General features: G+C 37.1%; 3 protein-coding genes across 3 annotated transcripts in view; 1 reads left to right on the plus strand and 2 right to left on the minus strand.

Annotated features, from left to right (window-relative positions):
- Window positions 1–4,803, minus strand: part of LOC107549134 (cytoplasmic polyadenylation element-binding protein 3-like) — a 46,334-nt gene extending 41,531 nt beyond the window's left edge. The window contains exon 1 of the mRNA XM_016230117.1: window positions 4,025–4,803. Within this exon, the coding sequence (XP_016085603.1) occupies window positions 4,025–4,717 (693 nt within the window). The 5' untranslated portion in view covers window positions 4,718–4,803. The remainder of the gene's footprint in view (window positions 1–4,024) is intronic.
- Window positions 4,804–4,808: 5 nt separating this feature from the next.
- Window positions 4,809–9,114, minus strand: LOC107549135 (cytoplasmic polyadenylation element-binding protein 3-like). Its single transcript, XM_016230118.1, has 3 exons — window positions 9,036–9,114; window positions 5,285–5,985; window positions 4,809–4,817 (listed from the first exon to the last, which is right to left on the minus strand). The coding sequence occupies exons 1-3, from the start codon at window positions 9,073–9,075 to the stop codon at window positions 4,809–4,811; spliced, it is 750 nt and encodes a 249-aa protein (XP_016085604.1). The 5' UTR covers window positions 9,076–9,114.
- A 110-nt stretch (window positions 9,115–9,224) lies between these two features.
- The window catches only part of marchf5 (membrane-associated ring finger (C3HC4) 5), a 24,832-nt gene continuing 20,845 nt past the window's right edge, over window positions 9,225–13,211 (plus strand). Inside the window, exon 1 of the mRNA XM_016230144.1 lies at window positions 9,225–9,554. Within this exon, the coding sequence (XP_016085630.1) occupies window positions 9,511–9,554 (44 nt within the window). The 5' untranslated portion in view covers window positions 9,225–9,510. The remainder of the gene's footprint in view (window positions 9,555–13,211) is intronic.

Raw genomic sequence — 13,211 nt, forward strand, 5'->3', positions numbered from 1 at the left:
ATATATATATATATATATCCTTCCTCAAAAGTGCTCACTTTAGGTACTTCTTGTATTGTGTACGGTTTCCAGTTGTTGAGATGTATTGTTTCTTATTTTTATTGTCTCTTATTGCTCATTTTCTAATATTTATTGTCTTTTTATTATATTGTTTCTATGCCCTTCTACTAGGGCTGGGTAAAAAAATATTGATATCTCAATTATAATCGATTCTCATTTTTACGAAACGATATCGATTCTTAAATCCCAATTAGTTTTAATTAGTCTAGCGATGTTTTCAGTTAATGGACGGAACATTGAATGGCACTTCCCATTCAATATATCGCAATAAGCATTGTGCTTTGGTACTTTTAATATGAAACAAAGTCTCAGATTTCAAATTATGTTCATTGTATTGCAGTATTCAAACAATAAATGCTGTTTTGGCGCTGTTTAATGTGGAGTGACAGATCGCTGTAGCGCCTCAGTTCAACAGACGCGGCAGCGCGAGGCGCACATGAACTGATCATCTCCTCCACATTACTACCAGTTTCAGCACAAAATAAACATGACTAAACATCCGAAGGCAAGTTAAAAGGAAGAGTACAACTTTACAATCCGTATCCTGTCTCATGTAATCGCTCAATCTGTGTTTCAGCCGCGCAAAGACGTCAATATAACAGCTTGCAAACAATGTCACGTAATGTCACATTTACCTCAGAAAAAAAACATATTTGGTGACCATAAACTCATTAGTCAGCTAGAAAAATAAACTGTAGAGAGGAGCATTTTTCTAAATATATGCACCATATAATATATTAATTATAACTTTTACTGTTCTTCAATGTTTAATTTATATATTTTTTTACGGCAGCCACCATTTAAATGTTTCTATTAAAAAAAAACGAATTGAAGTAGAAATATCATTATGCAATTGTAACTTTTATTATAAAAACTTCATTAAGTGTAATTTAAGCAGTTGTATAGTCTAAAAAAATCAGTCAGTTTTAACATTCAATATTATATTAATGTAGTACCAACTGACTCTCATGTATATTTTACAGCATTAGTTGAGAGATGTGTACCAGATATATATCCAAAATAATCGATATTGAATCGAATCGAATTGGGAATCGAATCAAATCGCCAATGCTTGTGAATGAGAATCGAATCGTGAAATTTGTGTCAAAACCCAGCCCTACCTTCTACCCCATCTTTTCAAGAGAAAGAATTTCACTGTACTGAAGAGGTACAGATGACAAAGATCTTGAAGCTTTATAAAAGAAACTTTATTTCCAGACGGAACTGACGAGTTTAGTCAGCTTTTGCCATTTTTTGGTCAGAATGAACAGACTGTCAGTTTGTAGCAAATGTTTATATTCACAGTATATGAACACACATTAAAAATAAATCACTCAGGGCAACAACAACATCTATTTTTTTATCAGTATTTCAAACGCGTGCTGTGCCGCATGACTACTGATCATCATCTCTACCTCAATGTTTCTCCTGCCCTCTCACTGTCAGACACTAATCACGTGAGATGACTGCATGCAATCAAACAAGTTAAAGACAATGAGCAAGAGAATAAAGGAAAAGTGAGCCGGTGAAAGTGTGTGGATGAATATGGCAGTGGGCAGAGGCCAACCGAGGGAAGCACATTGTTTGCACATCGAGCCCATTGTCACGCAACTGGCTGAACATTCAAAAAGCGACCTCAGGTTCCAGATAAGAATCTGCCCACTTTGTGAAAAGCATGAGCAATCAAAACGCTGAGCTCTTCACTTCAGTCACTATCAGACACGAGCCACACATATTTCAGCATTAAACAGCACACACACATGCCACATCTTGTATTGTGGCAGTCTGTTTGCATCCCTTATATATTTTACCAACTAAACTAAAAACTACATATATTCCTAAAACTGTGGTCTGTCAAATACTTTAAGTTTATTGGTTATATATTTTTGTGTGCTTTATTTCCTTTGCATTAGCTTTAATGGAAAAGCCCTTGGTTTGTTTTTAATGAGGGTATTGTATGCATCGCAGACATTCACGTAATGATGACAAAACTGATCTACAATATCGGGAAACTGACAGCATTGTGGGCAAAAGTGCAAGACATCAGACTTAAAATAGCACTTTATGTGAAAAACATTAGTGGTCAGCTAATATGTGTTTTTCAATGCCCGAGGTTGAGTGGAATTGTCATATTTGTGTTGCAATTTAATTAAGAACACCAAGGTGTACATCCAAACAAATCAATACACAAAATTTACACTAATATTTTTGAAATCAGAAATTTAAGATGAACCTCACATGCTCAAAGCCAAAAACAAAATCAAGCCTTTCATAGGCAAAAGCTGCATTCTAAAAATAAATGCAAATAAAAATTGTACTCTTTTAATTGCTTCTCATACTCAGTATTTTTGTTACAAACTTAAAATTGGATTTTTTTTTCAGTTCACTTAGTTTCATTAACATTAACAAAGTGCAATTTAAATCAACTTTATCTGTGTGCATGACTCATCAAAAAAAATAAATAAATAAAAAGTAAAATCAAATTAAAAATTCATAAGCAATTATGTAAAAAACATTCTATCAAATACAGCAGAGTCCGATAATGCTTTCACAATCTTAAGAATTAAGAAATTTGCTTTGTTGAAACAAAAATATCAATGTCCTCTATCTGAGAATATCACTGTGTCAACAGTATGCAATAATGTTTCAGTTCATGACAGCTCGAGCAGGCCCCGCCCCCTCACCCAACAAGCACCAATCAGATTCGAGTGGTGTTCCCTTTAAACGCCCCCCAAAGGAGATGCAGGAGAGCCTCTGATGGGAATTTGAACCCTTCCACCTTACAATGAAATTTATAGAAACAGTTGGAAAATAATTCAAAACAACTAGAGATATCAGAATAATAAGTATTTCTGTGAATTATAAGTATATACACTTTTGAGTCTCATCTGTAGAAAGTTGTTCACACAGTCATATCCTTCAATACAGAGAAATACATAACAGATATCAGAATAATATGCATCGCTGAACTATATGTATATATAAAGTTGAGTGTCATCTGTAGAAATTTGGTCACACAGTCAAAACCTTCAATACATAAAAATAAAAAAAATAATTTTATTTTGAATATATTAGAACGGTTTTTGATGTATTATTATAATGTAACATGTCTATAAATTGTTTTATGACCAATATGATACATTACGTATAAATACAAATGTCTGTATTTTATGAATACTTTGATGGATTATTATCACTATATTCACAAATTTCTATAACAATTATAGGCTATATAAAAAACATATCAATAAAAATGTTATTCCTAATTCTATGTTTCTGAGTATTATGTATATACAATGTATTACGTTTTATTATGTATAACTGTTTTTAATGCATTTTAATGTAGCATGTCTATAAATTACGTTTTATTATACATTACGTCTATAAATGTTTTATGACCATTATGATACATTATGTATACAGGTGCATCTCAATAAATTAGAATGTCATGGAAAAGTTCATTTATTTCAGTAATTCAACTCAAATTGTGAAACTCGTGTATTAAATAAATTCAATGCACACAGACTGAAGTAGTTTAAGTCTTTGGTTCTTTTAATTGTGAGGATTTTGGCTCACATTTAACAAAAACCCACCAATTCACTATCTCAACAAATGAGAATATGGTGACATGCCAATCAGCTAATCAACTCAAAACACCTGCAAAGGTTTCCTGAGCCTTCAAAATGGCCTCTCAGTTTGGTTCACTAGGCTACACAATCATGAGGAAGACTGCTGATCTGACAGTTGTCCACAAGACAATCATTGACACCCTTCACAAGGAGTGTCTGTATTTTATGGATGCTTTGATGCATTAACCTCACTATATTCACACATTTCTATAACAATTATAGGCTATATAAAAAAATAAATAAAAATATCAATAAAAAATACTCTTCCTAATTCTACAGCTTTCTGACTTTTAATGTATAAACAATGTTTTATACAGGCTACTGACTAATCTCACCTGAAATGGCAGCATGTTGTTGCTGTTGTCGGTTCTGAAGGGCTCCGGAGGCTCGGAGATCATCCAGGGTTTCTGCAGGGCTCCTGGTCTCTGGTATTTCGGGGGCGCGATGACATTGCTCGGGAAGGGCTTCTTCGTCGGGGAGATGGGGTTGAGCGGAGACGGGACGCCGAGCCCGAGCGCTCTCCGCGGGTCTCTGCCGCTCCAGGGGTTCGCCGCGGAGCTCCACACCGCGTTCTGGTGGTTATTCCAGGCGGACGAAGAAGCGGACGACGCGGACACTTTATTGATGAGCGTCTGGTGGCTGTAGGGGTTCCTCTGGTTCACACTCAGCGGAGCCCTTCTCATCTGCGGGGGAAAATTACCTCCGAAAGCCGGGTTGACGTGATGGGGAAAGTTTTGAAAAAGCATCGTCCCGTTTACCGACGGAATCCCTTGGAAAAAGCCTTCGTCTACGGCGTTGGTGGACCAAGTGCTGCCGAACGACGGCGACAGAGAGGAATCCTGAGGGAAACCCAAACCCGGTAACACCGGAGACTCCATGGCGACCCGCTCGTTGTGACCGACGTGGTTGTGCTCGTCCGGGACCGGAGGCTCGGAGGGGGTCGGGGTGGATGGAGGCTCTGTATTTGACGGCTCTTGGTGCTGGTGAGGCTGAGCTTTGCTTTTGTCCATCAGTAAATCATCCTGCATGTTTTGAGCTGAAACAGATGATCAGTTATTATTGATCACAGCGATCGGGCTGGGAGTTTTATTATTAATGAGCCCCTGATCAGCCATGTAGCTATCCAAACTGAGAGGCCATTTTGAAGGCTCAGGAAACCTTTGCAGGTGTTTTGTGTTGATTAGCTGATTGGCATGTCACCATATTCTCATTTGTTGAGATAGTGAATTGGTGGGTTTTTGTTAAATGTGAGCCAAAATCATCACAATTAAAAGAACCAAAGACTTAAACTACTTCAGTCTGTGTGCATTGAATTTATTTAATACACGAGTTTCACAATTTGAGTTGAATTACTGAAATAAATGAACTTTTCCACGACATTCTAATTTATTGAGATGCACCTGTAAATACAGATGTCTGTATTTTATGGATGCTTTGATGCATTAACCTCACTATATTCACACATTTCTATAACAATTATAGGCTATATAAAAAAATAAATAAAAATATCAATAAAAAATACTCTTCCTAATTCTACAGCTTTCTGACTTTTAATGTATAAACAATGTTTTATACAGGCTACTGACTAATCTCACCTGAAATGGCAGCATGTTGTTGCTGTTGTCGGTTCTGAAGGGCTCCGGAGGCTCGGAGATCATCCAGGGTTTCTGCAGGGCTCCTGGTCTCTGGTATTTCGGGGGCGCGATGACATTGCTCGGGAAGGGCTTCTTCGTCGGGGAGATGGGGTTGAGCGGAGACGGGACGCCGAGCCCGAGCGCTCTCCGCGGGTCTCTGCCGCTCCAGGGGTTCGCCGCGGAGCTCCACACCGCGTTCTGGTGGTTATTCCAGGCGGACGAAGAAGCGGACGACGCGGACACTTTATTGATGAGCGTCTGGTGGCTGTAGGGGTTCCTCTGGTTCACACTCAGCGGAGCCCTTCTCATCTGCGGGGGAAAATTACCTCCGAAAGCCGGGTTGACGTGATGGGGAAAGTTTTGAAAAAGCATCGTCCCGTTTACCGACGGAATCCCTTGGAAAAAGCCTTCGTCTACGGCGTTGGTGGACCAAGTGCTGCCGAACGACGGCGACAGAGAGGAATCCTGAGGGAAACCCAAACCCGGTAACACCGGAGACTCCATGGCGACCCGCTCGTTGTGACCGACGTGGTTGTGCTCGTCCGGGACCGGAGGCTCGGAGGGGGTCGGGGTGGATGGAGGCTCTGTATTTGACGGCTCTTGGTGCTGGTGAGGCTGAGCTTTGCTTTTGTCCATCAGTAAATCATCCTGCATGTTTTGAGCTGAAACACAGATGATCAGTTATTATTGATCACAGCGGTCGGGGCTGGGGTTTTTATTATTAATGAGCCCCTGATCAGCCATGTAGCTATCAGGAACTGTCTCAACTCCGGTTATACCCCCCTCGCAACACGAATAAAGGAGAGAAAAGCTCGGAGGTCACCGATATTCACCTATTTTCGCCACGTCTCGTTTTTCTCTCACCGGAACTCCAGACAGAAATGAGAAACTTCTTCTTGTTCCTGTTTTTTTTCTTCTCACAAGCCCCGCCCCTCAATTTGCATACGTCAACAAATACAGCTGCGTCCTTCAGCGAGGTTAAAGCGCGCATAAATAAATGAGGACATTTAAGCGTGTACAGTCATTTGTTTACAGTCAAACGTTGAATTTGGACGAATGACAGCTACTTAGCCAAATACAAACGTGCAAAAAGTTTCTTGTAGTTTTACAGCTAATAATTAATAATAATTGTATTATATTAAAATTAATAAGAATTTTTCTGGTTCAGTGCATTACAGAATACATGCTGATATTTCCGGTGACTTCATCTCTAATGTGCAATAACTTTTGTGCGTTGGTATCGTGTCAAACGATAGTTTGTTGTGTATTTATGATGTCTACATGTTTATTCGTACAAATGTATCTTTTTATTGTAATATATGTTGTGCAAATTATTGTGCATCTTATTTATTTAGTGTATTCATACAACCAGTAAAGTACATATCTAGCTATCTAGTAAGAAAGAACATGTACAGTTCTAAGCTCAAGTTTGTAAACTGTATGTTTGACTTGGATGGTGTACAACAGACCGTGGCACAGCTCAGCAACTAGGTTATATTTGCTGCAGGATCTTGGGTTACACCCAGCAATGCTGCACAAAACATCTACGCAACAGAAATCCCTAAAGCTTTTTATTTTTTTCACTTAATTCGAGAAATATCCGAGACACATCTCTATTTTGCAGCCTTTAGGAATTATGTCTGGTATATTGTTTACCAATTTTGTGAAGGGTTAAGCCTACCATTTCTTATGCAAAAAAAAAGATCGAGCGAAAATATATTTTAACCATATGCAAAAAAAAAAGTAGGCTACATCAATTTCTACATACCTCTTGAGGGTTTCTACGATGCTAAATATATTCCCATGAAAAACAGGCCGAGAATGCGACAGTTTCAGCGAGCCTGATGGATTTATGAACTCAACCTTTAATCAAATTTTAATCAGAATAGACGATCGTAACAAGATGAAGAGCGTTTCTGCCAAATATTCCGTCCGTTAATCCTCGTTTTGCTGCATATTCAAGGTCATTATAGAACTCATCACTTCACAGCACGCGTTGACCATCTAAAAGACAGTAAATAATATTGCTGTATACCGGCACATCACATGCATGTATATTATAATGCATTTCTAAAATGCACCGGGTTATTGGAAAGGGAAAGAAATCAAATCCAACACTTTAATCCGCTGCACACAACTCAGAGTAGCTATTATTAAACACACATAACATGCATCTGATGGGTTGACTTTTTTTCTCTTTCTTTCTTTTTTTTCCCGCTGTACATAAATCAGACTTTACCTTATCGTTCACCTTTTGGGATTCTGTAAATAAGGCTATTTCTGTTTGTCTCGCCTGGGTTTTGATATGACAGATGAGCTGCCCTTCTGCAGTCGCCTCAACAGCTGATTGACCGCGGCGCATGGCTGATGCACTGAGGGATTGTGGGAATTGTAGTTTTTCGGTCAATACAGCCATCAAACGCACTATATGACGCGTTGTAAAGCTTATAATATAACATGCAAATCACAGTTTAACCCTTTAGCATACAGTGACAGTCCCAATACAGGTGCATCTCAATAAATTAGAATGTCGTGGAAAAGTTCATTTATTTCAGTAATTCAACTCAAATTGTGAAACTCGTGTATTAAATAAATTCAATGCACACAGACTGAAGTAGTTTAAGTCTTTGGTTCTTTTAATTGTGATGAGTTTGGCTCACATTTAACAAAAACCCACCAATTCACTATCTCAACAAATTAGAATATGGTGACATGCCAATCAGCTAATCAACTCAAAACACCTGCAAAGGTTTCCTGAGCCGGTCCAGATGGTGTGGCATTTAAATTAGGTAGGCTACTAAATATTAAAATATTAAAGACACAATTTTTAAATAAAATATGATTTTATTTAGCAAAGTATAGCACCCTTATGATAGAAGAAATATTACCTGACATAACAGAACTTTGATATGCAACAAAACTATGATATAGGAGGTGCGCAGTGATATGATGAACAGGTTTTGGGTCATAGATGGTGACATATTGTGGATTTTAACACGTTAAAATGCTGCACTGAACAATAAGAAGCTAGGACAAGACCTATCCATTTTATAACCGAATATTAAGCCAGGTTTAGTCGCAGTGACAATGTTTAAATGCACAGCAAAATGACCTTTAACTGATGAAAGAATAAAGTTTAAAGCATTCACATAGGCATATAGGCTAATTGGTATACAATTGTACTATATCAAATATCAAGATAATATCAAAATAAATATGCAAATCTGCTACATGGCTCCATATTCACTGCTCCTGTCATAATGGAAATTCATTTATTAAATAATTAACTTAAATTATAGATCTAAGATATCTATTCATTGACTAATACTAATAAATAAGTTAATATAAAATACAGAAAATATTATAAAATGATAAAAGTGATTGAAATTGACCAATGTGGGTCAAATTTGGGGCATTTTCCTATAGAAGAATAGTAGAGTTAATTTGAATAGCAGAATATGCTTGTCACTTAAACTCTCATATGTATCAATGAAGTCAATAAAAGAAAAATGAACAAAAGAAATGATCAAAATCATAACACATCAGCAATAAACAAACACCATATAATTACCTAACCATATGCCATATGAAAAGGGAAATGAATGAAGCCCTCACTCATGCTATTACTATTTCCTGGATGCTATGCCATGTTAAAGAAACTATGCATTCTAATCATTTATAAATTGTACTGAAATATGTTGTCTCTCCTTACCACAGTACGAGGTATTCTGGAGCCAAATATGTATCTTCATGTTGCTCCAGCAGGCGTAGTCCCTCTTGCTCTAGGCTGCCTGCCTCTGCTAGAACATCAATTTTTATATTTTTGGCTACATGACATGAAGACTACACGTCCCATAGTGCATCTGTGCTCTCGCGAGAGTCAAGTTAATGCTCGCACAAGTGCGTCCGCTCGCGTTTTCTCACGCGCAGTCAATGGAGTCGCTGCCTGTTTCTGGAATTACTGACATTTATGAATACTCATTAATAGATCGGTTCATAATAATCAATCTCAATGGTTTATAATCAGATTTCAGCCGTTGTTTAATGACAGTAAGACGCTCGTGTGCGTTTAGCGCGGCGTTAAGATTCCCTGCGGCCTGACGATTAAATCTCTATTATTGAAATATTGAAATATTGCCATAATTTCGTTTTCAGGTATTAATTAAAGTGTGTGGACTCATGTAAATATGGCAGAAGAGGGAGCGGTTGTGGTGCAGCAGATTGTGGACAGGTGAGTGAAAGAAATGCAATGTAAACAAACGGCTAATGTCAGCAAAGAGACATTTGTGGACTTTTATATAGTTCGAAATATTCTTAAACGTATATGAATATTCTTAAAGAACAATTAGAGTAGCTTATGAGTGATTGTTTGCAGGTTTAGAGCGTTTCTGCTCTTATATAGAGATGCTGTGAGGGGGCGTGACCTTCATTTGGCCTTTAGTTTAGTTTTGATTCAGTCTTGCTCTTTTGATTCTATACTTTTTAGATCTTTAAGGTCGTTTATGTTTAACAGCTCCTGTTCTAAAGATCCATCTATTTTTTTAACGTCTGATAACACACTTATTTGTGTCTGGAAACCGATGTGCAGAACTGACAACCATTAGACGTCAACAACAGAATATGCAGTATTGATATTATTATTATTATTAATATTGGTTTATTATAATTAAGTATTTATATGAATTCCTACTTATAGAAATGTTTATTATTTGAGCTGTGAAGTTGATAATTGTCCTTTTAGGAGTGGGATAACTTCTGGTTATGAGTATGTAATTCCTGATTCCTAAGCATTTTTAGTTATCTTAGTATGCGTCACGTGAGTGCATATTTTACTGGCTCCAATAATACAGGAGTTAAAAAACAGTCAGTTTTAAGACTTCATCATATGTTCGTTACATTACCATTTTTGTTTGTTTTACAAACTGTGTAACACATTGAAATGATTTCTTGTGTTAATCAACACTATGACAGCTTAACTCGTATTGACCCCAGAATATTCCTTTAGGAAAACAGCTTAAGTCACACCAGGCTTGATTGCCTGTTTGATCTGACCTGCTCACCTGCTCAGGTCAGCGGATGATTTGGGAAAGGTTCATGGTAAAACTTTTGCCACGTGACTGCGTGATGTTGGTCTTAAGTATTATGAGCTTTTACTTTGAATGAACCCGCAGCAAAAAGGACAGTGTGTCCTGGAGACGTTTATAATGACACTGTTGTTGTGGTCAGTGTTTTCAGGTTGACCCTCAGGGGTCATAAATAAGCACTATTGGATATTCCATGTAATTGCAGATTTTTTATATAGGAGCATTTTTTGGTAAATGACATGGACAAGTTCTCATTTCAGTAATTATTCATTGGGTCACTGCGTGGGGTCGAGCTGTTTGGTGTCCTGACCTTGTCCATGTGTTTCCACGCAGGCTGTCCTGTTTGCCAGAGGGTCAGCACTTGCAAAATAAACTAGACTGCACTGGCCTGCTGATGGGACACAATTGAGCGGATCTGTCCTTCCAGTCCAATAAAAGACAGCTAAACTTTCATATGTTAGTATATATACATTTTAAAAGGTTTTTTTTGGAAATAAATTAATACTTTTATTAATCAAGGAAGTGTTCAATTAATCTAAAATGACAGTAATTTTTTTTTTACAAGATTTCTACTTAAATGCTGTTCTTTAAGAATCCTAAAAAATATGTAATAAAAAAAATCATGCATTTTCTTGAGAAAAAATTCAAATGTCATTCAATCACAGTTTAATAACTAGTGTTTTACCTGCAAGACATTGCATAAATATTGTAAATAAAATATAATATTTTATATAATGTTGTAAATGTAAGATACACAACTGTTCACAGTTTTTATAAGACATTAATATTTTTATTTAGCAGCGATTTAGTACATTGATCAAAAGTGACTAAAGACACAGACCATTTCTGCTGTTCTTTTGATTTATGATGTCCTTAATCAAATAACCTTGAATAGAAATGTAGCACGGTTTCCACAAAAATATGAAGCAGTCCAGCTGTTTTCAACATGTATATGAATAAAAATGTTTCTTGAGCAGCAAATCAACATATTAGAATTATTCCTGAAGGATCAAGTGACACTGAAGACTGGAGGAATGATGCTGAAAATTCAGCTTTGCATCCCAGAAATGAATTTCATTTTAAAATATATTCAAATACAAAACAGTTATTTTAAATTGCAATAATATTTCACAATATTGCTGTTTTGGCTGTGTTTGTGATCTAATAAATGCAGTTTTGCTAAGAGACTTCTTTTAAAAACATTTAAAAAATCTCACCGACCCCAATCTTTTGAACGGTAGTAAATTTGAACTTTGAAAGTCTCCTCATACTTGTGTTTACATCAAAGGAAATAGGTGTTGAGAGGATAGTACTGGACTAGCTGGTGTTGGTAAACTGGTTTATTGGCACATTAGGCGGTTTGCAGACATATCTGTGTCAGTTGTCATGGTGAAAGCTCTCATCTCTCTCAAATGGATCCTGCATCCTTCTCTAATGTCCGTCACTGAGGCAACAACCTTCACAGGTCTGCGTGGAAGCAGATAGCCGTACGCCAGCGCGCAGCTCTATCAACACACGGCCTTATCGAGGCCTGCCACCCGCAGCTGCTCTCTCTGCAATGCAGCTCTTCGTCGCTTGAAAAGACAGGGTCACGCTAAAGTCCTGTCTGACCTTTACGTGGCAGACACTCTATCACCCTCTTTTGTTCTCGTCGGTATTCAGAAAGCCGGCTCCGTTTATTTTGGCTGTTTTTAAACCTCACTTTCTCTGCCTTATTGTTTTTCCCATCCAGCTTTAATGTGTTTCCAGTTCCACATCATCATGGATAAAACAAATGTGTGTCTGAGTCATGTTTGAAAAGTGTCTGGAAATAATCCACCATCATTTGGACCTTTGGTGTTATGTTCTGTTTGAAAGTCAATAAAATGCAGTATTGCATGGTGCCTATGCTAATTGCTATGGAAGACCATTTCTACTATGGAAAAAAAGGTAATTGTATGACTTTTTATCGTACAATTCAGACATTGTTTCTCGCAAGTCTGGGAAAAAGTCAGAACTGTGAGATATAAACACAATTCTGACAATTCTGAGTTTATATCTTGCTTTTTTGTCTTTTTTTTTCCCCCTCAGAATTTGGAGTTTACATCTCGTAATTCAGATTTTTTTTTTTTTGTCTCTGAATTCCAAGTTTACATCTCACAATCCATTTTTTTTCTGCCTTGAAATAAAAAAAAAGGTACAAAGGTAACTGCGACTATTTGTCTCACAATTGTGACTTTTTTCCTTGTAATTGTGATTTTATATCTCACAATTCTGGCTTTTTTTCTCTGAAAAAAGTTAATTGCGGCTATTTTGCTCACTTTTTAAAAATATTTATTTATGGGCTTTTTTATGCTTTTATTTGGACAGAACAGTATAGAGTTGACAGGAAAAAATTGGGTGGAGAGAGGGGGGGTGGGATCGGCAAAAGACCATGAGACGGGATTCGAACTCGAGTCGCCGCGAGTAGGGATGTTCATTTTGGTTATTTTTCCTAACCGACAACCGACGCTCGTTAACCGACAAGATTATTTTACATTAGAATTAAATTAAATTAGAAAGGATAAGTGTCTGTGAACCGGTAAAAATACTAACATTTGTTTCCCGGGGATTAATTTTACATGTGCAAAAAGCAGCAACAACAGAACATGAGGATTCACATGGTCTTCATATCACATCATGCACCTGCAGCACTTCTGCGAGCGGAGAAAAACATAATAAAGCAAGGCTGTATATATATATATATATATATATATATATACATACATATACACAGCCTTGCTTTATTATTTTATATATATATATATATATATATGAAGAGTTCA

This window comes from Sinocyclocheilus grahami, unplaced genomic scaffold (genome assembly GCF_001515645.1).
Source record: "Sinocyclocheilus grahami isolate Dianchi unplaced genomic scaffold, SAMN03320097.WGS_v1.1 scaffold363.1, whole genome shotgun sequence".
Taxonomy (NCBI): domain Eukaryota; kingdom Metazoa; phylum Chordata; class Actinopteri; order Cypriniformes; family Cyprinidae; genus Sinocyclocheilus; species Sinocyclocheilus grahami.

Excerpts from the sequence above, each read along its gene's own strand:
- LOC107549135 (XM_016230118.1), bottom strand. The coding sequence starts at position 9,075 with ATGAAGATACATATTTGGCTCCAGAATACCTCGTACTGTG. Across the intron at positions 5,986-9,035 it reads CCAGAATACCTCGTACTGTG|CTCAAAACATGCAGGATGAT; the intron begins GTAAGGAGAGAC and ends TCTGTGTTTCAG.